Raw genomic sequence first — 24,910 nt, forward strand, 5'->3', positions numbered from 1 at the left:
ACCATGCCTTGTATTATTGTCTTTTTGGTAATCAAAAAACCACCTAGTCAAACATGTCATTCATTGGGTGGCCAAAACAGTTCACATCATGTTTGTGACAGGTAGGATCCGAAAGTTAGACAAACCCAGGGAACTAGGATTTCAACAAAGAAATATAACAACTGGTTGGTTCGAACTGTTGATCTCGGATGTCGTATGCCATAAGTGAGATAATCAACTAGACTATCACCAAGTGGTAATATACCCAGTGGTCCATACCTCGCATTACATAATGTGCCAAACGGCTTCTATCCATGAAAATTAGGGGTGTCCCCGGTTGATTTTTGTTGGTTTCTTGATATAAATTTACCTGACCGATCGGTCGGTTATTGACGGTTTGGTAGGTTATTTCAGTTTTTCGATCTATCTTTATTAACGTGTATGTGACAATAACCGATTAAACAATCGGTTTGGCCGTCAATTCGATTCGACACAGGTTTTCTGGACAGCCCTATGGAAATGTTGCATTTCTCGCACTTAATTGGCAGGCACAATAAAAATTGCTTCCAAAAGAATTCAACAACCATATCAGTCAATTGGCTTTGCTATGGGAAATTAGCTTCAACGGTGGAACATACCTCTCATACTCAGCATGTAGTAATTTTGTCTGTGGACAGACATGAGACAACGCCATTAATTGCAAGGGTTACAGTGTGTCTTAAATGAAACAGTAACATCCAAAGCTTATATTCAGTATTTACGTGATGGAGATACATCTTTTGCAGTAGATCTCTCTTTGAACATGTCACCACAATGCATAGTCACATCCAATTACTCAACTTTTTTCACTTGCCCTATTGGACAAGGACACAATTTTGACAGCTTTTGAAGCTGCCTTTTCTGTACAAAAGCTAGGCTCCATTAATACTTGCGACTTTTACAGTTTTACCCAATACAGAGTAAAAACCAAAGTTTGCTTCTTTATAAGCAAACTCATTGGCCTTAACATCCCTTGCTTCAAACCCCATTTGTCAATAAGACTCTTTTCGTCCAATCCACTTCTTCTTCTCTACCTGTTTTCACGGACACCCTCATTGAGGCAATGCTTTGATATTATTATCAGTTTCTTATTGTCCAATGACGTCTGTTTTTACTTACTTCAATGGAGAATGTTTTGCCTTTCTTCTTTGGGAAAGATTGCTATCTTTTTTGGGGGGTTGTATCATTGATTGAAATGACTGTTTATATATATTCATACAGGGAGAGTTCATATTTTTCTATACATTCATCTCAAGTCTTGCATGTGTGAATGAGGTCATGTAGTGCAGCCAAGGATGACTTGCCGATTATCTTAATTACTTGCAAGACATTATTGTATATAGTATTGTTTCCGTACATATATATATATATATTGTAAGTATGCAAATTGATGGTGTGTGTATATAAATTAACAAGTTCATCATCGGCAAGTCATCTATGGCTACATAACACCCTCGTTCTCTCATGCTAGATTTTTTGATGATAACATTGTATAAAACTATAGTGCCAATGCATGTCTAAACTCTAATGTCTTTGGAGGTTCACATTTGTTAATTATTCTAATTGTTTTCCTGATATTTAGTTCCTTCTAACTACTTGAAATTTTGCAGATGAACACATCCACTACATATATTTACACTTCATGAGCTGCTAATTAGCTTATCGATGTGTAAATGTTTCTCTTTATTCACTGTGAAGGCTCTGGTTTTTGTGTTTTCATTAGCAAGTTTATGTTTGTTTGGTGGGGGGTGTAATCTTGGCAGTAGTCAAGCACTTCCGAAATCTGCTATTTTGATTATATATATATATATATATACACACACACACGCGTACAGACCCTTTGAAGATGGTTTTCTCCCCAGGATTTTGTTTTTCTTTTGAGTTGCTTTCTCGAATACCCACAGGAATTCTTCTGGTTGGAAAGTTGTTTTGTGAATCTGATGTCAGGGGGCCTAGATTTAGAGCATCCACAATGGGAAGAATTTGAAATAGTTGAGATGATACTTTCTTGATAAGTTAAGTGCTAGATGTTCACAATGGGTATAATGGAGTGTATTTCAAGTACTTGAAATGTTACTTTTTTGATAAATATAGTGCTACAATTTAGTTGTGGAAAAAAGATACTTGAGAGTTGGAGTATGTATATAGTTGATGAATAGTGAAGAGAGAGGTGATAAATAGTGAAGAGAGAGGTGATGAAAAGGAAGAGAGATGATAAAAAGGAAGAAAGATAAGATGAAAAGAAGAGAGAGATATGAAAAAGAAGAGAGAGATGATAAAAAGGAAGAGAGAGAAAATAGAGAAAGTGAGTATGAAGTGTTGGAATGTATGGAGTGTTGATGAATAATGTATATTGTGGAATTCACTCATCCAATTAAATTGTGCCACGTAGGATAGATGAGAAGAGAGAGAATGATTTTGAAGTGCTGGATATTTGGTGCATCACTGTGGATGCTCTTAGGTCAAAAGGGCCGCACTCACAAGGTGCATTCACTATCTTTTATGTTCATGCTTATCTTTATTATTATTACTGAAAAATGAAGAAGTCAAAAAACAAAAAAAAAAAAACTTTAAGGTAAAAATATATAAGAGCACTTACAATGGTATTATTTTATCTTGACCAACAAATATATATGGGGTTTTGTGTTTTGTTGATGTGGTTGTATTGAGTTTTGTGTTTTGCTGACGTGGCTATATTGGAATATGTGTTTTATATTGAAAGATTGTGTTTTGATGTAGTTTTATTGGGGAGAACATGGAGGGAATGAGAATTTGTTGGCCACCATGTTGGGTGGGAAGGAAAATGTATAGAAATTTATATTTTGTTGATGTGGTTATATTGGGAGATGTGTTTTGTTGATGTGATTGTATTGAGAGATGTGTTTGACTTGACTTTTTATGTAATAGAAGTGTGACCCAATATAAAATTTTGTTGGCCCAACAAATTATAACTACTGCAATTGCTCTAAGTGCAACTGCAATGGTGCAATTTTATTGGGCCAACAAAAATATTGATCGGGTTTCAACTCTATTACATAAAAAGTCAAGTCAAACACTTTTCCCAATATAATTAAATCAATAAAACATGTTTTTCAATACATCCACATCAATAAAACATAAATTTCTATACATTATTCCCTCCCATCCAACACAAAGGCCGATAATGTTCTATGCTTTCATGTTGTCTACATTAAAACACAAAATCTCAATATAATCACATCAATAAAACACATTTCTCACTATAACCATATCAACAAAATACGTCTTTCAATACAGAGACATAAATAAAAGATAACATCTTTATTAGTCCAACAACACTTTATCATTGTAGGGCACTTGCAATGGTAAAATGTTATTGGGCCAATAAAAATGTTATCTTTTGCTGATATGGCTGTATTGTAAAATGTATTTTGCTTATGTGGCTTCATTGAGATAAGTGTTTTACTGATGTGAATGCATTGGTATTTGATGTTTTGGTGTAGTTTTGTTGTAGATAATATGGAGGAATGAAATGTTATTGACCTCCATGTTGGATGGGAAGAGAAATTGTATAGAAATTAATGTTTTGCTGATGTGGTTATATTAAAAGATGTGTTTTATTGATATAATTATATTAAAATACGTGTTTGACTTGATTTTTTATATAATAGAAATGAGACTGTGTCAATATTTTTATTGATCCAATAAATATTAAACCATTGTAGTTGCCTAAGTGTCCTAAAAGAGCAATAACCATTGTATTTACAAGGTTCTTTTGTAGCTTTGAAGCAAAGTCAAAAAGTGGTTGATTAGGGTTGGCTTTTTAGGAGTAGTAAAAGCTCTGCCACAAGCCTGCAATGTAGCAGACTCAAATGGCCAGTAGCTCTGCACCTAACTCAGACCTTTAAAGTTTAAACCGAGAAAAGGACGGCAACAACCACAAAATGTCAAAAATATTAAAAGGATGGTGTCCTCTCAAGACTCTCCGCGCTTTAACTACTGTTTCTTTTCTTTATTTTCCACCTACTTAGAAAACGTACTCTCTAAATCGGTTAGTCCAATTCTATGCAGTGTAAGTAGGCTAACAAGCACATCAATCGATCGATTAGTCCAATTCTATGCAGTGTAAGTCGGCAAATAAGCACATCAATCCACCCACTAAGAAACTGTACTCTCTCACCACTTGTACATCGCTTAGTCCAATTCTATACGGTGTAAACCGGTCAACAAGCACATCAATCGGTTAGTCTGATTCTATGTGGTATTGGCTTACTAGCAAGTACATCAATCTCAAAAATTTATTTCAATAAAATATCACACATCTCTCTATTCGAACTCATAACCTCTTGATGTTGATGTTGATGGTGGGGAGAGTGAGTATACAAGTTACCAACTAAACTAGATGGTAAGTTGGGTATTCACTCTCCCATCATTAAGAACTCATACGTTCGAGTGGGAGAGGTGAGGGGCCTAGTTGGTAAAATGCGTATTCACTCTTGTATGAGTCACCTAAAACGGACAATTCTTTAGGTGGTGTGGTGTGATCCTCAAGGAAAAAAAAATCTCCCACAATCATGTCATTATTTTGTTTATTATTATTCTTTTCCTTTTTGAAAAATCGGTAGGGAGATGGGATTTCGATTTTCTACCATGGGTGAGTCCACTAGAACAAAAAATTATTTTGAGGAATTTCTTGCTAATTATTCATAAACATAATGGGTAAAATATTTTGTTCTTAATGGAAGTTAAAACGATATAGAATTTATGGTAAAAAAACAAGGGTTAATTATACTTTTCATGAGTTAATTATACTTTTAATCACCGAAAAATACGCATTGTGACCCTTTTAGCACCCAAAGATTTTTTGTTACAAAATTATCACTCATTTTTTTCAAGTTCTTTTCAAGAACTCGGTCAGATTTGTTACAATAACAGACATGATCAATGCTGAAGGGCCATATCAGATGGATTCCTGCTCGGCACAGATCAAAATTTACTTGGGTGAGTATTTTGTCACATTTTGAAAAATTAGATGATGACATTATAATAAAAAAAAAGTTAGGTGCTGAAAATGTAATAATCTATATCTTTTTAGTGTTGGAAAGTATAATTAATCCAAAAAACAAAGACCTATTGCAAATAAACGTTCCATTGATGAAGCAACGACACTACCCCTTGTCAATAAATCAGTTTCTTCGACCACGTCCTACGCACGGTCTCTGCTTGCAATGTAGCCATAGATGAGAACAGGAACCACTGCTGCCGTTACAGTCATTCTAAGCAATTACATGCTCCAACTTCGCTCCAATCTCAACACTCGCAAGACGCCCCTCGTCAAGCAGGTTCCTTTTTTCTTCTGTCTCTTTTCTACCAATAAACATTGCTCCACTGCTTCTCACACTTACCCACCTCCATCATTCTCTGATTCCAGTCGCCAAATAAACAAAATCCAATCAGATTTGTCTTCGATTGACTGCACCGGTATTGCACAGTCCGTTATATCAAATTGTCATGATTTCTTTGAGAGAAGTAACGGGAGGTCCTTTGTTAATGCTTCTCTCAAGGACCTTCTTTTGGATGTATCTAATGTAATACCCGACATTACTCGTCGTTTTAGGAGGGTTTTGAAGCTGACCCCTCAAGATGTGCTTGAAATATTACTGGGTTTCGAATTTGAGTGTAGAAAAGTGGGGTTTGATGCTAAAAGGGTTGAAACTGTGTGGGGAATTTTCAATTGGGTTCATAAAATGGATAAGGATTTCAAGCACCTTACTCCATCATGTGAGGTCATGGCGTCAATGCTTGTCCATGTGGGTATGCTTAGAGAAGTTGAATTATTGCTTTTGGGGATGGAGAATCAAGGAATTACATTTCATAGTGCTGTAACTTTTGGTAATTTGGTTGGAGGGTATCTTGGTAGGGGTGAAACAGGAAGAGCTTTTTTCGTATATAATCAAATGAGGGGCCAAGGGTTAATCCCACCCCTGTCATGTTGTTCTGCTCTTCTTCATCATTTGGTTCGAATTAGGGAAACCCAATTGGCATTTCGAGTTTGTTTGGATATGGTGGAAATAGGGATAAATGCCAGCGATTTAGGAAAGTCTAGTGTGGACAATATTGTTAGGCTTCTTTGTAGCGAAGGAATGATTCAAGAAGCGAGAAATCTTGTTAAGAAGGCTATGGCTTTAGGTTTTGAGCCCAGTAGTTTAGTTATTTATGAGATTGCTTGTGGTTATTGTGAGAACAAAGATTTTGAAGATTTGCTGGGGTTCTTTGTTCAAATGAAGTGTCCTCCAGATGTTCTGACTGGAAATTCAATCATAAATACCATATGTAGCTATTTTGGTGCTGAGAGAGCCGACTTTTTCAGGCAAAAACTTGAACAGTTAGGTTTTCAACCAAATGAGATTACATTTGGAGTCTTAATTGGTTGGAGTTGTCATGTAGGAAACTTGAGAAATGCTGTTACGTATTGGTCAGAAACTTTATCGAGGGGCCTGAAACCTCATATATGTTCCTATAATTCCCTTATCAGTGGAATGTTCATGCAGGGAATGTGGGAACATGTCCAGGCCGTTCTTGATGAAATGGTGGATAGGGGGACAACACCCAACTTGACAACTTTCAGAATTCTTTTGGCTGGATACTGCAAGGCTAGACGATTTGATGAAGCAAAGAATATGATTCCTGAAATGGTGAACCGGGGTTTTATTGAATCTTCTTCACCAGAGGATCCCCTTTCTAAAGTATTCACTGTATTGGGGCTCAATCCATCGGCTGTCAGATTGAAAAGGGACAATGACGTGGGTTTCCTCAAGACAGAATTCTTTGATACTCTAGGGAATGGACTTTATCTAGATACTGACCTTGATGAGTACGAGAAAAGAGTAAACGATGTGCTTCAAGAATCGACAATAATTGATTATAATTCGGTTGTGATGAAGGAGTGCAGTGATGGGAATTATAGTGCTGCAGTTGGCTTGGTAAATGAAATGGTTCAGTGGGGTCAAGGACTGTCTTTGTCTGTCTTCTCTGCATTATTAAATGGGCTTTGTACATCTCGTTTACATGTGAGGGCAAGTGCCTATCTTTTGGATCAGGTGCCGAAACTCACTAATCAGCTGGACCAAGAAACTCTCAATTTGCTTGTCCAAGCATATTGTAAGAAAGGATTGACATACAAAGGGAGTATCTTGTTTGACGGAATGCAGCAGAGGAATTTAACAATCCATGGCAAAACATTCAGTCTTTTGATCAAGGGTTTATGTAAGATGAAAAATAATCAGAAGATTATTGATTTATTGGCCATGGCTCAACAGAGCAAATGGTTACCTGAGTTGGAAGACTGTAAAGCTCTTGTGGAATGTCTATGCCATCAAAATATGCTAAAAGAAGTACTGAAGCTTTTTGAAAGCATGATGGTGGCCAATACTCACTTAAGGTTGGAAATCTGCCATGTGTTTCTTGAAAAGTTGTGTGTCTTAGGTTTTGCAGGTATTTCACATGTGCTGGTGGAAAAACTTTTACTGCAGGGTTTTGCCTTGGATCACATAGCTTATAGCCATCTTTTAAGAGGGTTTTGTAAGGAGAAAAGATTTTCTGTTGCCTTTACGATATTGGATAGTATGCTTACCAATAACTTGGTTCCTTGCTTAGATGTTTCTGTTATATTAATTCCCCAGCTATGTAGGGCGGCTAGATTTGAAAAAGCAATAGCATTGAAAAACATTGTATCAGCAGAGCAATCTAAGCTTTCAAGTTCTGTCAACAGTGCCTTAGTTAAAGGATATTTTTTGACAAGGAAGATTGAGGAGGCAGTTAATCTAGTCCAGGACATGATGTGGGGAGGACAAGTTCCAGATGCTGAGATTTATGACATAATGTTTCAAGAGAACTGCCGAGTAAAGAACTTTACTAAGGTACGGGAGCTAGTTGGTGCTAAGATAAGAAATAATTTGGGCCTTCCAATTTCTAGTTACCGGAATTGGGTGCGTTTGATGTGTGCAGATGGCAGATTCCTTTCAGCATTACGCCTGAAGGACTTCATGCTGGGACAGAGTGGGTCTCATGGCCTCATCGTTTATAATATTTTACTGTTTTATCTTCTCTCAAATGGGAACCTAGTACTTGTGACTGAACTTCTGAATGAACTGCAAAAGAAAGGATTGCTACTCGATGAAGTCTCATACAATTTTCTTGTATATGGGTTTTCTCAGTGCAAAGAAGTCTCTACTTCTGTGCATTACCTGTCTACTATGATATCCAAGGGACTTCGGCCAAGCAATCGTAGCTTAAGGACAGTCTTATGTTCTCTGTGTGAACTTGGAGTGCTTAAGGAAGCCTTGGAGTTGAGTCGAGAAATGCATGCAAGAGACTGGATTCATGGTTCACTTGTTCAAAATTCACTTGTTGAGTGCCTTGTTTCTCATGGTCAGCTTCAAGAAGCAGAAGATTTTCTGGATCGGATGGTACGTAAAGGTCAAATCCATGATAGTATCAACTATAATTATCTAATTAGGCTGTTTTGTCAGTATGGAAGACTTAATAAGGTAGTTGATCTTCTTAATGTCATGTTGAAGAAAGGAAACATCCCAAATTCAGCAAGTTATGATTCCATCATCCAGAGTTTCTGTGCATGTAATAAAATGGACCAAGCTATGACTTTTCAGACTGAGATGTTGGATAGGGATCTAAAGCCAAGCATCAAAACATGGAACATGCTTGTTCATAAATTTTGTCAAGATGGACAAAGTGCAGAAGCTGAAAGGCTCTTGATTTCTATGGTTCAGTTAGGTGTAACCCCAACCAGAGAAATCTACTACTCATTAATCAATTGCCATCGCTATGAAAACAATCTCAGGAAGGCATCAGAGCTTGTGCAAGTGATGCAGCGAAATGGTTATGAGCCGGATTTTGACATGCACTGGTCGCTGATAAGCAAGTTAAGCCATTCAAATGACAAGGACAAGGACAGCAGCAGCAAGGGGTTCCTGTCACGGCTTCTTTCAGGAAGTGGATTTACTTCCAAGTCCAAATTGGGATGATACAACATGATCAAGATTACTATCTTAAAGACATGGTTTAGATGGTAAACTTATTTTTTTCGTACTTTGTATATACCTGAAAGAAAATTTCTGCTGTGGTTTTTTTTTGCCAATTTCATGTTTAGATTCCATTGTTTTGCTTAAGATGTTGATCTGTTTCAGATTCGGTTGTACTATTTATTTATTTTTTCGCCAGGACGAGCAAAAATCCGTGGTCTTCCTTGAGCTAATTTTTTGGTTCCGCAGACTGTTTTATGGCCAGAGGCTGGGAAGTTTGGCACTCATTGTTGCTTGAATATCACTGATACGAACTCATGGAGTGGCACAAGAAGGCCTGCTGGTGCATGCCTTCATTGGCAAAACTAGTTCATTTTGAGTTGTATGGTTCTGAAACATCAGAATATGACCTTACAACACCTTGATAATGGTAACTTCTTGCAAATGCTGAAAGTCGCTAGTTTATCTCCCACGTCCAGCATTTTTGACATTATTTCCCACAGGGTTAGTAACAACTAGATCCCTGGTTGAAATTCATTTTAGTTCACAACCCTCATATTACCAAATCCCTCACTAACATGCATTGTTGACCAACAAAAAACTTTCAAATTAAATTCTTTTAACCATGCATTAGACATTAGTCTTAAATATATTGTATCCAGAAGATGAGAAGGAATCAGTGGGTTGGTTCACTTAATGACCAATCATATCCCAACTAATATCCATGTGTAGCCAAATGTTACAAAGCTTACCAATAAGGGAACTCTCTTATCTTTGCCATATCTGACTTGTTTGATGGAGTTGGAACCAGTGACCTCATACAAACTATATATTATTAGTAGAGCAAGTACGGCAGGTGGCCTTGACCAATAATACAAAGTGGGGTACTCATGCCACTTAGCAGAAAATGAAGGAAAAAAAATATATACGAATCCCTTCTTGACACCTTTGCATGTGAGTGTATATCCATACTCATGCTTATAAATACCCATTGCATTCAGTTTAACTATGCACATTCAAATTTCAAGCTCAAGCTTCTTTCAAGTAATCTCTTCCTTCTATCTACCTGAAAACAAGATCGATCGAGAATGATGAAGGCAGGTGAACTTGAGATTGGTGAGGCCAAGAGCTCCACCCCGATAAGTGGGGTGAATAGAGGGATATCCATACTGGACTTCATCTTGAGGATACTTGCATTCGTTGGGACCCTGGCGAGTGCCATTGCAATGGGAACAACTAATGAAACACTTCCTTTCTTCACCCAGTTTACTCGGTTCAGGGCTGAGTATGATGATCTTCCGACCTTCACGTATGTTTTCTTGATCACAAACTTCATGGTGTTCGTAAAGACTTGCTTATTAATTTTTGCTGGAAAGGGATTGAACCTCTGCACTTCTTGAAACAGGTTTTTTGTGGTTGCCAATGCTGGTGTAAGCGCGTATCTGGTTCTCTCTCTTCCTCTTTCTATCTTCCATATTGTGAGGAGCAGTGCACAAAAGAGTAGAAACATTTTGATCTTCTTCGACACGGTAACACCTTTAAGAATAGAGCTCATGTGCATCTCACGGGACGACATGAGGCTTTTTTACTCACTTTTCTTTTTAATCCTGAAAGTAACGGCAGCCATGCAGCCTTCTATAAGCTTTACAATACGTAAATTCCTACATAGTGACAACAAAAGTTGGTCAAATAGAAGCCATCAATATTAGAAGTGTGTTACTAACATTAAAAAGAATAACAAGTTAACGGAAAATACTTTCTTTATGTAACTCTCCTCATAGAGACAGTAAAAGTTGGTCAAAATAGAAGACTAGCCTCCAATTACCTATTGAAAGTTCTTTTCAAACAGTAAAGAGATCGTAATATGTCAAAGCTACGGAAAATAATTTATTTCAGAACACACTTTCTTTCGCCCTTCTCGCTCTTTGGAAAAACAAACATAGATGTTCATTTCATAACTTAACAGATATAGGAGTCCTTGTATCTTAAAATTGATTCTCACCGGAGAACAAAATCAATGGTATAAGACAAAAATAATAAAGTTTCTAATAAATGAAGTTACCATTTTGTAGGCAATGCTGGCTCTTTTGACGGCTGGAGCTTCTGCAGCTGCAGCTATCGTATACTTGGCACACAAGGGGAATACCAAGGCAAATTGGTTTGCCATCTGTCAGCAATTTAACTCGTTCTGCGAGCGCACCTCTGGCTCTCTGATTGGATCCTTTGTAGGAGCTTTTGCTCTCATACTGCTAATCTTCTTGTCTGCTGTGGCCCTTTCTCGACGTTGATACTGCCATTATACATCACAGCTATGCATTTATAATCATTGAGTGTGTTTGTATCTGTTGGTTTGTGTTTGCAAAAGCGAGTAATTATGACTTGTGTGGCCATTTTATTTGTAAGCTTTTCGCTATCTTCAAAATCGACTTTCAGTGGTGTAACTGGTGTTCTGTTCTCCCAATTATCTGTCTAAGAATTACTTGTCAATTTGTGAGATACAAGCTAAATGTAGAATGATTAAAGGTAAAAGCATTCGACAGAACAATCTGCAAACAACATCCAGTTCCTGTGAACAGCCACTGAGTTTTGAAAGAAACGAAAAACACAATTGAGATTTGAGAACACATGACACATTCAATTGCATCCATGCTTACAAAGGAGAAGCAAATGCTTTTCAAAGTACTTTATTTGCTTTTCAAAGTAACTAAATAAAGTTAATTAAGATTCACTCTAGTAAATACTTCTAGCATCAAAACAAATCTAAACTTCAAAAAGACAGAGGCAGCCGTTGGGGAGGGTGTGCCCAGGGGTGGCGATGGAATAGAAAATTTTCGGTCTCACTCCATTCACCTCCTATCTTTCTCAATGTATAGAACACTGTGTTCCAGTATGCTGATTTTGAGTCTTCGATCCCTGTATCGTCTTAGAGTTCAACAAGTTTCAAATGCATCTGTTCATTACAGAATTCTAAACCAATTCTTTATACTATTCTTTCCATTTCTTTGAATCTATAATTTCCCCAAGTTCCTCAACCAGCAAATAATTTAATGAGCCGGACAGAATCCAGTCTCGAATGAGTCAATTAGTAGTCCGCCTAAATTGTAACCGCTTCATGTCCTAGCTTCTCCATACTTTAAAATCTTATTTCATAACATTTGTTACGCAACAAGACAAAGATTAATGCATGTAAAGTAATTTAATGATTGAATGGAACAACAGCAATATTAAATTTTCATTTTCTGGTTAGCAATGATTCTATCTTCTAGGTTGAAAAGGGATCGAAATTGCAGATCCAAACAGTTTTAAACAGCTACTACCTTATCTTTCAAAGGAAATTGCCCAACCCAGTTCATTTGAGAAAGAAGCGGGAGAAAAACTAACGCACGTATGTTTTTTTAAACTTTGATATACATATCATCAAATGTTCTGAAACATGAGAACCCAGGCCAATGGCACATAATTGCTTAGTACCTATAACTAAATAAATTCAATAAGATATTATCTCTTTAAGGGCCAAAAGATAGCATAATAGGTCAACATTTCAGACAACGCTCATCTTTTTCCAGAGAATTCAAAATTATTTCGAAAAGAAGTGTGCATTGGATCTCTGAGAACCAATAAGTTCAATTAGTCCCTGAAAAGCTTATGGTGTCATAAAGTAGAGGAATAGATCTAATAATTCATGCTGGTGCAGTGATTAATTTTGAATCTGTAACACACACTGATGAAATGAGGAAAGTTTCTCACCTATTTGCCGCTCTAAGATGCATGGTTTCTTGCATTTTTCTTGGGTTTCGACTCAAACAGGAAATGCATGAGAGCTTTTTCATCCGCCTCTACCAGACTGCAGCCAGGACCTTTCCTCACCCCGCTGTCATCCATCAGCTTTCTCACCTTCTCAACCCCATGCCACTCAGATTGGGAAGCATATATGTTGGAAAGCAATACATAGTCTCCACTCTCATCTCTTCTCATATTAAGTAGTCTCTCATTTGCCAGCCTCCCCAACTCAACATTTCCATGTATTCTACAAGCCCCGAGAAGAGTTCTCCAAATAATGGCATTGGACTCAATATCCATTGAGTCTATCATCTCGAATGCTTCATTTAATAGCCCAGCACGCCCTAGCATGTCCACCATACACCCGTAATGCTTTATATTTGGCTCAATATTGTATCCATCTCTCATCTGTTTGAAATATCTACGCCCCTCCTCAACTTGACCAGTATGACTGCAAGCAACCAAGACCGCAACAAAAGTAATCTCATTAGGCATGGTTTTGGATATTTGCATCTTAGTAAAAAGACTCAATGAGTCCTCTGCATGCCCATGGAAAGCCAGCCCTCCTATAGCTGAATTCCATGTAGACACATCTTTCTCTGCCATCTCATGGAAAACTTCCATTGCTTGGCTAATGCTTCCACACTTAGCATACATGTCTATAAGTGCATTACCAAGCAAAATGCTAAAATCTCCAGAAGAAATCTCCAAAAGGGCAAAATGTATTTTCCTCCCAACATCCAAATCTCCCAAGTCTGCGCATGCAGACAATAGACTCAACATTGTCACCTGATCCGGCTGCTGTCCAACCCTTCTCATCTCCTCAAACATCTCCAACGCTAGTTCACAAGACCCACAACTTACGTATCCTGCAATCATCGCATTCCAAGTCACAACATCCCTTTCTGGAATGTTATCAAATAGCTCCCTCGCACTTCCCATCTCCCCCTGCTTTACATATGCCGTAATCATCACATTCCAAGAAACCAGGTCCTTCATTGGCATTTCATTGAAAAGCTTCCTTGCTAAACCCAATTCACCTCTCCTTGCATATCCCGCAGTCAAAGCAGACCAAGGAATGACATCCCTCTTCGCAGAATCAGCAAAGAGTGCAGTCGCCACATCCAAATCTCCACAATTTGCATGAAAATAGATAAGCGTATTCCTTACGAATGTATCCGCTTCAAACCCATATCTCGTCACCCTCCCATGAATTCCCAAACCAATGTTTCTCCAAGAAAGCCTGGTGCATGCTTTGAGTAAGAATGCAAAAGTAAAATTGTCCGGCTTCATCTGGCGGCGATTCTCCATCTGGGAATAGAGAGAAACGGCCTTCCAAGGGCTTTGGCTCTGAGCTGAGCCTCTAATCATGGTGTTCCACATGAATGTGTCTGGCTCAGCTATTTCAACGAACAGTTGGTGCGCATAATAAATGGTGCCTGGAAGATCAATCGCAGCACTGAAAATGAGCTCTCTCAAGGCTGAATAACTGGAGTTGAAGCCATTAACGACGAGGGAAGCGTGAATTTGCTTCAGTGAGCGGAGGTTTTTGCAGTTTCTCCATAAGCTTGACCGTTGCCGGCAGTTGGCATCTTCTTGGCCTTGCCTCTTTTTTATCATGACAAGTAGTTTTTACTTTTTACTTCTAAACAGTAAAAAAAGTCTTAGACACAAAGAATAAATAGCCCAAATCTGTTGGGCTGGGCTATGAATGGACGGTTGGCCCAACAAACTAAAAGGGCCGGCTACTAACAGTAACATCAAAACAAAACGGGTAGCTTTAGTCATACCCCGATTTTTTCTAAAGACACCCCGTCAACTGATTTTTCAAGAGGTGGTCAACTTAGATTGGGGTGTCTTTAGAAAAATCGAGGTGTGACTAAAGCTATCCAAACAAAACCTCCACTGATCAAGCTTGGGCAAGAAAGCAAACCTGACTCAATTTGTTTTATCCACCAATTTGATTTGAATTTAAGTTTAATTTTTGGCTTTTGGCCTTTCTATTTTATTTTTTGAAAAAGGGTAAGAGAGTTTTACGGCCCTAAGACACTTGAATCATCATAAAGATGGATTACAGAAGAATTAGAAAAAATAAAAATACAAACAACGACCATCACCAGACACTCACTCCCGGACGACATCGCATAACTGTCGAACCATACCAGATTACGTCGGGTTATATAGACTGAACAAAAAAAATCAAAAAAATTAACAATACCATGGTTCTAAATCAAGTATCTTTCTATTTTATTTTTATGATTCGATTCCGGGATGATTCTTTCCATTAACTCCTCATATCCACATAGCCGATCCCAAGACCAGATAAAGGATAAGGGCATTTGGGATTGTCAACAGTAGAGTATAGATGGTGTAGGTGTGATTTGTATATAGTAACAGTCATATAATTGTTTTTTAGACTCTTGTATCATTTTTTGAACAAAACAAGAAGCCATCGTACTGTCAAGTTTGGTATAAGACAGTCCCTAACGTCAATAACCATCACTAATCACCTTGACGTGGAAAATATTATATGAAATGAAAATGATAAGATCGGCTTTAGATTATGAACTAAGCAATTTTTGTCAAAAGAGCTCATGATGCAAGACGTGACACTCTATGTTTGCCCGTGAGAATGCGAATGGGAACGAGAATTGGAACACGAATATTGGAAATCAGTGTGGGAATAGGAAGAAAATTTTTTGAATTTTTATAATTGGTTCATCAAGGGATTTATATTTTATATGAGAAGATGAGTGAGAATAATGGTTAAAAGACTTTGTTACCCTCTACTTTTAAAAATACAAATTAATATTATATATTTAGTAAATATATTCACATTAAATAAACTATTTATAAATACGTTTAAAATATTGCTCCATATTTTGTAAAATATAAAATATTATTATTTAGTTCATCGTGTCTTGATTTCTAGGGTTTTATCATACTAAGAGGTATTATGTGGTCAAATCAATAGCTCAACCAAAATAAGAATTATTGTTTCGTAGCATAAGGAGATAGATACCACGTCTTCATCTCGTACTTGTATTAGTCTTTCTAATTTGCTTATAGTGTTGTAAATTGTAATCTCAACAATTAATTATAGCCATAAATAAAAAATAACATGTAATCCATCAGTTTAGTAGCTCAAACAGGTTTATTTCATTGATTTAATCAATGAAATAGTTTTATTTCTACTATTTTATTACAGAATTCATTGTCCAAAATTTATTATTTTAATATAGATTATATTGTTTTTTAAAGTAGATTATACAATTCATTGTTTTTTAAAATTCCACTGAAAAAAACAATAGAATTAAGATTTACTCGATAAAACTCAGTAGTGCTAGGTAGCCCATGAGAGCCTAAGTCTCTTAAAAGAAATTTTAAAACGTTTTAACTCTCAAAATACATATTAGATTTTTAAAAAAAAATTACATATTCAGAATCAACACATAAAACTCTTTTAACAAGATCCATTGTTGATGAGTTTTATTGGATAAATCTTAATTCCATTGTTTTTTTCAATGAAATTTCAAAAACAAATGAATTCATAACTAAAATAATGAATTCTATACTGTACTTTAAAAAACATAAAATCTATATTAAAACAATAAATTTTGAATAATGAATTCTTGGATGAAAGAGTGAAAATAAAACTATTTCATTGATTAAATTAATGGAATAAACATGTTGGGCTCTCATGGGTTACCAAACTGATGGGCTACATATCATTTTCGAACAAATAATAACACTTGATCATCTAAGAAAATACTATGGAGTTTCAAATTAATGTATTTTTCCCAGCTATCTGGAACCTTTTAAATAGTCCAACGAGTCAATTAAAAGTTAGGCTCGATCATGCTATCCACATTGTAATTAAATAATTAATTAAAACAAAATTAGGAACGATTAGTAGCCAATTGGTAGTTATAAAATAAAACCAACCATAATCTACCACCTCTCATATATCCCCTACAATCATGTAAAGGTTGGTAACAACTCCCATCTTTGTGTGTGTACACATAACAATTCATTCCATCTCTCATTAATTTATTAATCTAATTGCGACCATTTGGAGAATAAAATTTATTATTATATTTAATTACAAACAAGTCCCGAAGATAAGATTCTTTATATATTTGACCATTGACCTTAAGGATATTATAAACAGCTGCAGTCGCATTTCTACTGTATATACAATTGGAGCGGCTAGCGCCTGTTGTAATTCCTACTGTAGTAGGGTTTTGATATCGAATTTAATGAATTCATTGTATAGATTAAACATGAAAAATGTATAACAATTCTAAACCGTCGGATATAAACTAACAACACTGATGTTTCGATCATGATTAATTTGATTTTTGTTTGGAATAAAAAAAAATATATCTATTAGATTCCTTAGGTCGAGTGCTATACATTTATGATTTTTTTTTTATAAAAAAATTTGGACCCCTTTCGAGGCAACAACTACGGTAGAGTAGACCCGACGGGTACGCATATAATTGAGAGCATTGTGTCGCATTATTGTTCTTCCAAGCTTACCATATTATAAACGTTTATGAAAAACGAAAGGTATTAGTTTCTATATATAAGTAAACAGCTTTAAAGCATGGGCAAAATTTATCTATATTTAGGGTAATTACTAAAGCTTTTGACCAAATATGTTGATTCAATGCTCCAATACAACTTGGCCTAAAATCCTCGAGTCATGTAGTTCACTGAACAATCCAGTTTAGTGTATCTATCGCTACCAAACCCTCCAACAATGAATTTATTTATCTTGACATGTGTTGTGGTACATGAACTTGCCCACATACACTATTCACCTTCATTTTTGCGTAAAAAAAGGAGTGTTTGGTACTAAAGCTTCAAATATATTAAAATAATAATAAAAAAACTCATATTTTCCTATTAGGTTAAAGTATACTCTTTTTGCTTCAATATGTATTTCTAAAATACGTTAGAAATACAAAATATCGTACATCAATTAGGTGAGAGCGAATAATATGGTTTATAAGTTTGAGCCCAACTTCTCACAATTGTTAGGGAGCCTCTTTTAAAAATAAAACTGTGCGAGCCTTAAGTCCCAAAGTAGACTGTATTTCTACGAGTGAATTGGGCGAAACATCTCTCTCATCTCCCTACTTGTTTCTTCTTAGATATCCTGATTTCTTATTACCAATTTTAGAAGATTGTTATTATGACATTTAATTTATTTTAAGTTTTGTCTTAAATATGATTGCAAAAATTGTGTGTGTATATATATATATATATATATATACAAGCTTAATAGCCTTAATTTGGTATAAGCGCACACTTCTTCTTAGTGCATCTCGTGGCATCATTAGATAGTATTATCAATGGTGACTTTTGCCAATGACCTTCTCGAGGACTAATCAAAAAGTGATAACCCAAAACATGATATTAGTTTAGCATGAAAGTGACACTATTTTGAAGTCAAATCTTCTTAGAAGAAAAAAGATTATCATTTCAAACTTCAAAGAATTTTTTTTTTTTAATAAAGGGAAGAGAAGATGAGGAAGATCGAACTTGAAACTTCTATGAAATACCACAAACATAAATGTCATCTGAATTATTCGTGTTCTCCGAACTTCAAACGAGTTCACTAAACTAAACTCTCTCGTTAACCCCTAATTGGGTAGCCCAAACCCAACCCTTCTCCACCAACCATTAATTGCCACGTACGTGTGCCCTTCGTGTCTTCATGTCGGTACAATTGAAGCAGGGCCCACACTGCCAGCTCATCACCGCGAGATTATATTGTCAAACGTTTAGTTCGGTAGAATCTTTTCACCTGGCCAATCACAACTCTCCAACTGGCAAAGTTTGGTCACTTCCCCCGTCGGCAGTGGCGGCACAGTCAATGCTTACCTTTATCTCGGATCTGACGTTGACCATCTGCTCCAAAGATGGACCGTCGGATCAAAAGCTTCCCAAGGCGACTAAAATTCTTCAGATTGGCTAAAGCTGCCACGTTCGGCCTTATTGAGACTAATCGGGCAAGTAATAGGTTCATTATAACATAAGTGCTACGATATCTCAACAATTGAGATCCTAGTTATACAGTTGCTAAGATGCATATACAAAATTTAATGTGTATGTGATAGGTTCCACATGCACATTAAATCATTTGCATACACCTCATGAAGCGACATCCCAATTGTTGTGATCTTTATCTTTTTCGGCATTAGAATCCCTCACAAAATTGACATATCTAAAATAGCGATGTGGGTAATTCGGTCTTTTTCTTCCATGTTTCGACAAAGCCGATAGGGTGAAGTAGAACCCTCATTTGGGTAATGGTTGGGCAATTAGCATTTAGCAATAACCTCAACTAAAAGAGAGAAAATATCTTTTCAAACGATATTGATGTTATAAAACCTAGGACAAGTGGACAAAATAATACATACATTTTTTTTTATTTTTATATGGCAATAGAAGCATACACATACACCATGCATGTATCCCTCCAACTCACACACACATGCAACCCACACGCACTCACATAATTCACACAAATGTACACACAAATGCTACCCACAAGGTAGAAATACAAAAATGAGAACCGTCTAGGCTGGCACCCGGCTTGTAAAATACTACATACGTACATGGGTGTTATGCTTTTAATTATTGTTACCTTAAATGGGTGTTGGTGAATTTTGAAGAATGTCTTAGAAGGAGAATACATTACAAATTTAGTGCATTATGTGTTACGTACTACACGCCTCTAGCTATACTAATTTAGGGATATTTTATGTGGTTTATACTATTGTAGGATATATCGTTTCCCACTAGTGATGACTTTGGTTAATGGCTTATGGACAAAGCCGCAAAGACTCTCCAAAGCATATTAGTTGACAATAATATTTGTTGGTACTTGAAGATATAAAGAATATTATGCTAATTTCCAATGTTGGGGAACTTAAATAAGAATATGAGATTCTAATATATTCAGAAATTAGACTTTAGGATGGATTATATTTTCATATAAATTTGAGATTTAATATTGAGAATTTGGGGGTTTGGCTGAGAACTTGGCCGAGGTAACTCTTAGCGTAAGCGGGAAGTCGTGAGTTCAAGTCTCATAAGTGTTTTCATTATTGTAATTTACGAGATGGACCCTTTGCTTAGCCTAACGTGTGTGAATGTCATCCTACGTTTTCTCGAACTAGGCCTCTGCCCATATCTCAACTGATCCACGGGAGTTGCGGGGTCTTCCATGTGGCCTAAGATTTACTAGTCAATTTTTCCGGTGAATAGCTAGGTGGATTTCACTTTACCAAAAAAGATTATGGTATGTACAAAGAAATTAGGGTTTAGATTTTTTTTTTAATACTAGTTACCAACTTACCACAACATTCTCACTTGTCTGAGTTTGGAATCGATTGCATTACTAGATGAAATTGCATCCGACGTTTCGATGCTATAGAAGATAACTAATTTTTAGATATATTGGGTGAATTTTGGTTGAAAGAAAGAAAAACGTTTGAATTGGTTGAGGACTCCTTCGTCAATAGTTGTTAACCATTTAATCATGTTTGATGCTGATGTGTTATGTTATAGGCCATCTAATCAATAGATAACTAAGCACAATAGGCTAGCAAGCTAATAATTTCCCCAAATGAAGATTAGGGAATGAAAAATTATTTAGGGGTACAATAAAACCCTTAAAAAACAAACTATACTATAGAAGGACAAGGGAACTCTGAAATTTCCTAGAGTATAATTCTTGTAGGTTGGAGCTCCTATTATTGGTTTTTTCTGTAGGTTGGAGCAGCTGGTTTGTTGTTGTATTTTGTTGATATCTGCTAATGTTGTCCGGACAGGCTAGGATACTGTCAGGACAGGTGCCTTCCGAGCAGGATGGGGTGCCTTCTAAACAGGTTGGGATGTCGTCCGAATAGATGGAGCCCAGATCTGCAAGTTTCACTTGCGAGAGTAATTTTTCGGACATAGTTAGTAGGTGTCCAGATAGATCGCACAGTCATACCCTATAAGTTGTATTCAGGATTGTTTTCTGATTAAGTAAAAATCTTTATTTTTTTTTGAGAGCTTTCTTCTGGATTTAGAGAGAGATGAAAAATAGTGTGAGGAGAGATTGGTGAGATCATCTTTGAGTGAATAATGGTGTGATTTCTTGTGAGATCCCTCAAGGGGTGTGATCAAAGCCTGTGTTGAGCAAACTTAGAGATTGTCCAAGAGGCTCGGTTTTCATTGTCTGTTGGAGTACTCGCACAATCCCGTGTATGTAGGCTTGGCATATCCAAACCATGTGAATCTCGGTGTCTTTTCTTTACTCTCTTGCATATTTACTTGCTTGTGTGCTTGGTTATTCCTTGTGGTGGTTGAATCTTTGGTCCTTATTGGGTTTTGCCAATTTTGTTGATTTGAGGTGGTTATATTTTGCGTGTTCCGCTATGTTATACCCCAACAATTCTCATTCAACTATGGAGAATAAATCTAATGTATAACACATGATGCGGTATAACTCCCACACTTTATATGCGAATTATGCATTCTGGATATTGCAGAGCCCTAGATCCAAGGTAGAACTACAAATGATTAATTCCACCACAAACCCAGAAAGTTAAACCTCTTAAAGGAGACTTCTTTATTTTTTACAAGAGTCGTATCATCCTAAGAAAACATCATCTTTGTTGACATTCACATTCACTTTCACATTCAAATGAAATAGTTTTGTAATAACAAATAATAAAGGTGTCTAAGAGAATGTCTTTTGCAGCACATCAAGACAAAAAGCTCTGTTGAGCTTAGTATATTTATATTGTTTATTCTGCATAACTTTGGTTAAACAGATAACAACTAACATAATGACTCTTTAGGGTCAATAATTTCACTTATTTGACCTAATATTTAATTAATTAACTATAACAGCAGAGTAGTTATCACAATTTACATGCATAAAAAACTGAGAGAGAGAGAGAGAGAGGGAGAGAGAAAAGTCTTCAAATTGAAGAGAAAGCCAAAAGCTTGACACCACCCACCACACACACCAAGTTGGCTAACAAATCACGCTTCTTCTTCTTCTTTCTCCTCCTCCGTGAACCAGTATTTAGGGACTTCTGTTCCTCACAACACTTCTTTTCTCTTAACAAAACCCAACCTTTTTCTTTCTTTCTTTTTTCTCTCAATTAGTATCTTTACAGTTCATGGTACTCTGCCTCGCTTTCTCCCTCCACCTTTTTGTTCTTGTATATATTAGAACACAGAGAAAACATTTCCATGCTTGGTAAAGAAGAAGAAAAGATGGAATTGCCTCCCGGGTTTCGATTCCATCCTACTGACGAAGAGCTTATATCACACTACTTGTTCCAAAAAGTGCTTGATAGTTGTTTCTGCTGTAGAGCTATTGGTGAGGTTGATTTGAACAAGTGTGAGCCTTGGGACTTACCCTGTAAGTACTCATAATTCATACAACCTTGTGGTTTTTTGATAACATATCGAACCGGATTGTGTAATAACTTTTTGTTATTGGTGGTTTGTCAATGTAGCGATGGCTAAAATAGGTGAGAAAGAATGGTATTTTTTCTGTGTTAGAGACAGAAAGTACCCAACAGGGTTGAGAACAAACAGAGCAACCGATGCTGGTTATTGGAAAGCTACGGGGAAAGATCGAGAGATTCATAAGGCTAAAACACTTGTTGGGATGAAGAAAACTCTTGTTTTCTACAAAGGAAGAGCACCAAAAGGAGAAAACACCAACTGGGTTATCCATGAATACAGATTAGAAGGCAAATACTCAGCCTACAATCTCCCCAAAACAGCCAGGGTAACCAGTCATTCCCCTGTTTTCCTCTGTTCTGCTCTGTTTCTCCTCTGTTTTCATGCGTTGCAATTGATGATAATTTTCTTTGTTTCTTCAATTTTGTTTGTGCAGAATGAGTGGGTTATTTGCAAGGTGTTTCAAAAGAGTTCAGGAGGAAAGAAAACACATATTTCTGGATTGATGACGCTGAGCTCCGATAGCAACGAATTCCACCAGTCCTCGTTGATAATACTGCCTCCATTAACGGATTCATCGCCAAACAGCAGTGACAACAGAACAACCAACCCCATAGTTGATAATACACCTCACGTGACCTGCTTCTCCGATCCAATATTGGAGGACCAGAAATCCCAAGTTGACATGATTATTAACAATAGCTTTAATACCTCCCCTGCATCGACACTATTCGAAAAATCCTCTGTTCCAGTCTCGTCATTATATTCCTCTCAATTTGCACCAAATTTCTGGAATCAGCAGTACCCAGATGGTGTTTTGATGCCAGAACAGTCTATATTGAAGTTTTTGCTAGACAACAATTGTGCAAACATGAAGCAGAAATCAAAAGAATTCTCACAAGGTACCGATATCTCTTCGGTTGTATCGAATCATGATTTGGTTGATGATCCATCAAGTTCAGGTGGACCAGTAGACCTTGATTGCCTTTGGAATTATTGAGGATTGAAGTTGGTGGAGTTGAAGAACATAGAAGGTAGAATTTTGTGGAATTGTTTAGTACTGTCATGAAAATTGTGGCATGTCTGTGTTTATTGTAAATTCTCAGCATCCAAACAACAAGAAGTGAAAGTATAGATTTGCGGTAGAAGATCTTGAACTCCATGTATCAGCCTCTTCTTCTGATTTAATCCAGATTGCACACTGTCATGTTGTCAACTTGCTTGTATATAAATTTCATGCCTGAAACTTGTGTAACTGATTGGAATCCAATGGACTGAATTATAGTTCTTCTTCTTCATTCTATTAATTTATTTTTCCAATAATTCATTATTTATTTTCTTATAGCTAGCAGAATCATAAATTATGATAAATTTGTAAGTGTCAATTCTACCATTTTGTCTCTTTTACGTTCATGCTGTTAGGCCACCAACCAAGAGTTCATCAATAATTTACGAATCTGATTTCATGTATTATTCCCTTTTATTCTGGTTCACATACAAAAATCTATTTCTATGCGTCATGCATGCATTGCATGGTATCGTTATTATGTGCACTCGTGAATTCTGCATATTCCATATGATACACATGAAATTATGTGCGTACAATTCTTTCCGTTCTCATTGGTATTGTACAGACACTAGCTGTGGGCCCCCCACTATTTGATGGGTACCACTCAACAGTCAACACCAGCCTACGTCAAATGGGCTTAGGCTCGGCCCAACTTATTTTAAACATGTCATCTTTCGTAACGAAACCATTATTATTGCTCCATGTGGAAGTCGATGAAGCATGAATTGGCCAATCGCCTTCATTGGCTCCACGCGCCGGATAAGACTGTCCGAAACTGTGGGGATTAGAACTAAGGAAATGACCATAATACCCCGCACTGAATGATAAGTGTAAATAATTTTTTTGATCCATTGGTTGAATGAAAAATGGTATCATCATATCAAAGGAGAATATTAATTATGATGTTACATATATTTGATATATTATGAGTTTACAAAATCCCACATCCATTAGGCATTGCCCAACCAATGGGATAATAAAGTCAAAATTCATCTCCTACATACGATAAGGCTTTTTCTAGTTGAGTCTTAATCCATTATTAGTTGGGTCTTGCTCAGTGAATTTGTGGCTTCTGCCTGTAGTAACTGAACTTTGAAGGAATAAAGTTGCGTAGACCTGATGTATTCAAGGAAATCGGATAACTCAAAACGGATAATATTATTGACATGTATGAGGTCGTGGATTTATGATATGATAAACAATAGATATATAAAAGAATGAGAAATTACAGCAAGGCAGCAAATGAGATGGGCTGATAGAGATTATGATGTTATATATAATGATATGATATTATGATAATGGGAAATGCATTGAATAATGATGTTTTTATGTCATGTTTAGATAAGGTACTATGTGAAGCTTATCCATGGCATGCTTACTATTTATGAAAAAAGTCCTTAAAAACTAATTAGTTTTTTTTTCCTACACGTAGTGAAACTGTGAAAGTCCCCAAAAATGGGAAAAAAGGACGTGGATATATATAGTCATTTCCCCTTTATCTTTTCTATATTTCGTAGTAAAATACACTGAACCTGTGCGT

General features: G+C 36.5%; 4 protein-coding genes across 6 annotated transcripts; 3 read left to right on the top strand and 1 right to left on the bottom strand.

The window, feature by feature from the left end:
- The first annotated feature begins 5,165 nt into the window (after nucleotides 1–5,165).
- LOC120017176 (pentatricopeptide repeat-containing protein At5g15280, mitochondrial) lies at nucleotides 5,166–9,137 on the top strand. Its single transcript, XM_038870307.1, has one exon. The coding sequence runs from the start codon at nucleotides 5,238–5,240 to the stop codon at nucleotides 9,039–9,041; it is 3,804 nt and encodes a 1,267-aa protein (XP_038726235.1). The 5' UTR covers nucleotides 5,166–5,237; the 3' UTR covers nucleotides 9,042–9,137.
- A 612-nt stretch (nucleotides 9,138–9,749) lies between these two features.
- Nucleotides 9,750–11,479, top strand: LOC120016119 (casparian strip membrane protein 1). Its single transcript, XM_038868732.1, has 3 exons — nucleotides 9,750–10,347; nucleotides 10,444–10,567; nucleotides 11,111–11,479. Exons 1-3 carry the CDS (start codon nucleotides 10,127–10,129, stop codon nucleotides 11,324–11,326), a joined length of 561 nt encoding a protein of 186 aa, XP_038724660.1. The 5' UTR covers nucleotides 9,750–10,126; the 3' UTR covers nucleotides 11,327–11,479.
- Nucleotides 11,188–14,455, bottom strand: LOC120016118 (pentatricopeptide repeat-containing protein At5g15300). 3 transcript variants are annotated; one of them, XM_038868729.1, is made up of 2 exons: nucleotides 12,786–14,455; nucleotides 11,188–11,328 (listed from the first exon to the last, which is right to left on the bottom strand). In XM_038868729.1, the coding sequence occupies exon 1, from the start codon at nucleotides 14,436–14,438 to the stop codon at nucleotides 12,798–12,800; it is 1,641 nt and encodes a 546-aa protein (XP_038724657.1). In that variant the 5' UTR covers nucleotides 14,439–14,455; the 3' UTR covers nucleotides 11,188–11,328; nucleotides 12,786–12,797. The 3 variants fall into 3 exon arrangements, with proteins under 3 accessions (XP_038724657.1, XP_038724658.1, XP_038724659.1); XM_038868730.1 differs by having other exon boundaries at nucleotides 11,215–11,347; XM_038868731.1 differs by lacking the exon at nucleotides 11,188–11,328 and adding an exon at nucleotides 11,376–11,503.
- Nucleotides 14,456–21,823: 7,368 nt separating this feature from the next.
- LOC120015964 (NAC domain-containing protein 100-like) lies at nucleotides 21,824–23,602 on the top strand. Its single transcript, XM_038868494.1, has 3 exons — nucleotides 21,824–22,254; nucleotides 22,352–22,629; nucleotides 22,738–23,602. Exons 1-3 carry the CDS (start codon nucleotides 22,083–22,085, stop codon nucleotides 23,299–23,301), a joined length of 1,014 nt encoding a protein of 337 aa, XP_038724422.1. The 5' UTR covers nucleotides 21,824–22,082; the 3' UTR covers nucleotides 23,302–23,602.
- The last annotated feature ends 1,308 nt before the right edge of the window (nucleotides 23,603–24,910 follow it).

Source organism: Tripterygium wilfordii, chromosome 15, assembly GCF_013401445.1.
Source record: "Tripterygium wilfordii isolate XIE 37 chromosome 15, ASM1340144v1, whole genome shotgun sequence".
NCBI classification, from domain to species: Eukaryota; Viridiplantae; Streptophyta; class Magnoliopsida; order Celastrales; family Celastraceae; genus Tripterygium; species Tripterygium wilfordii.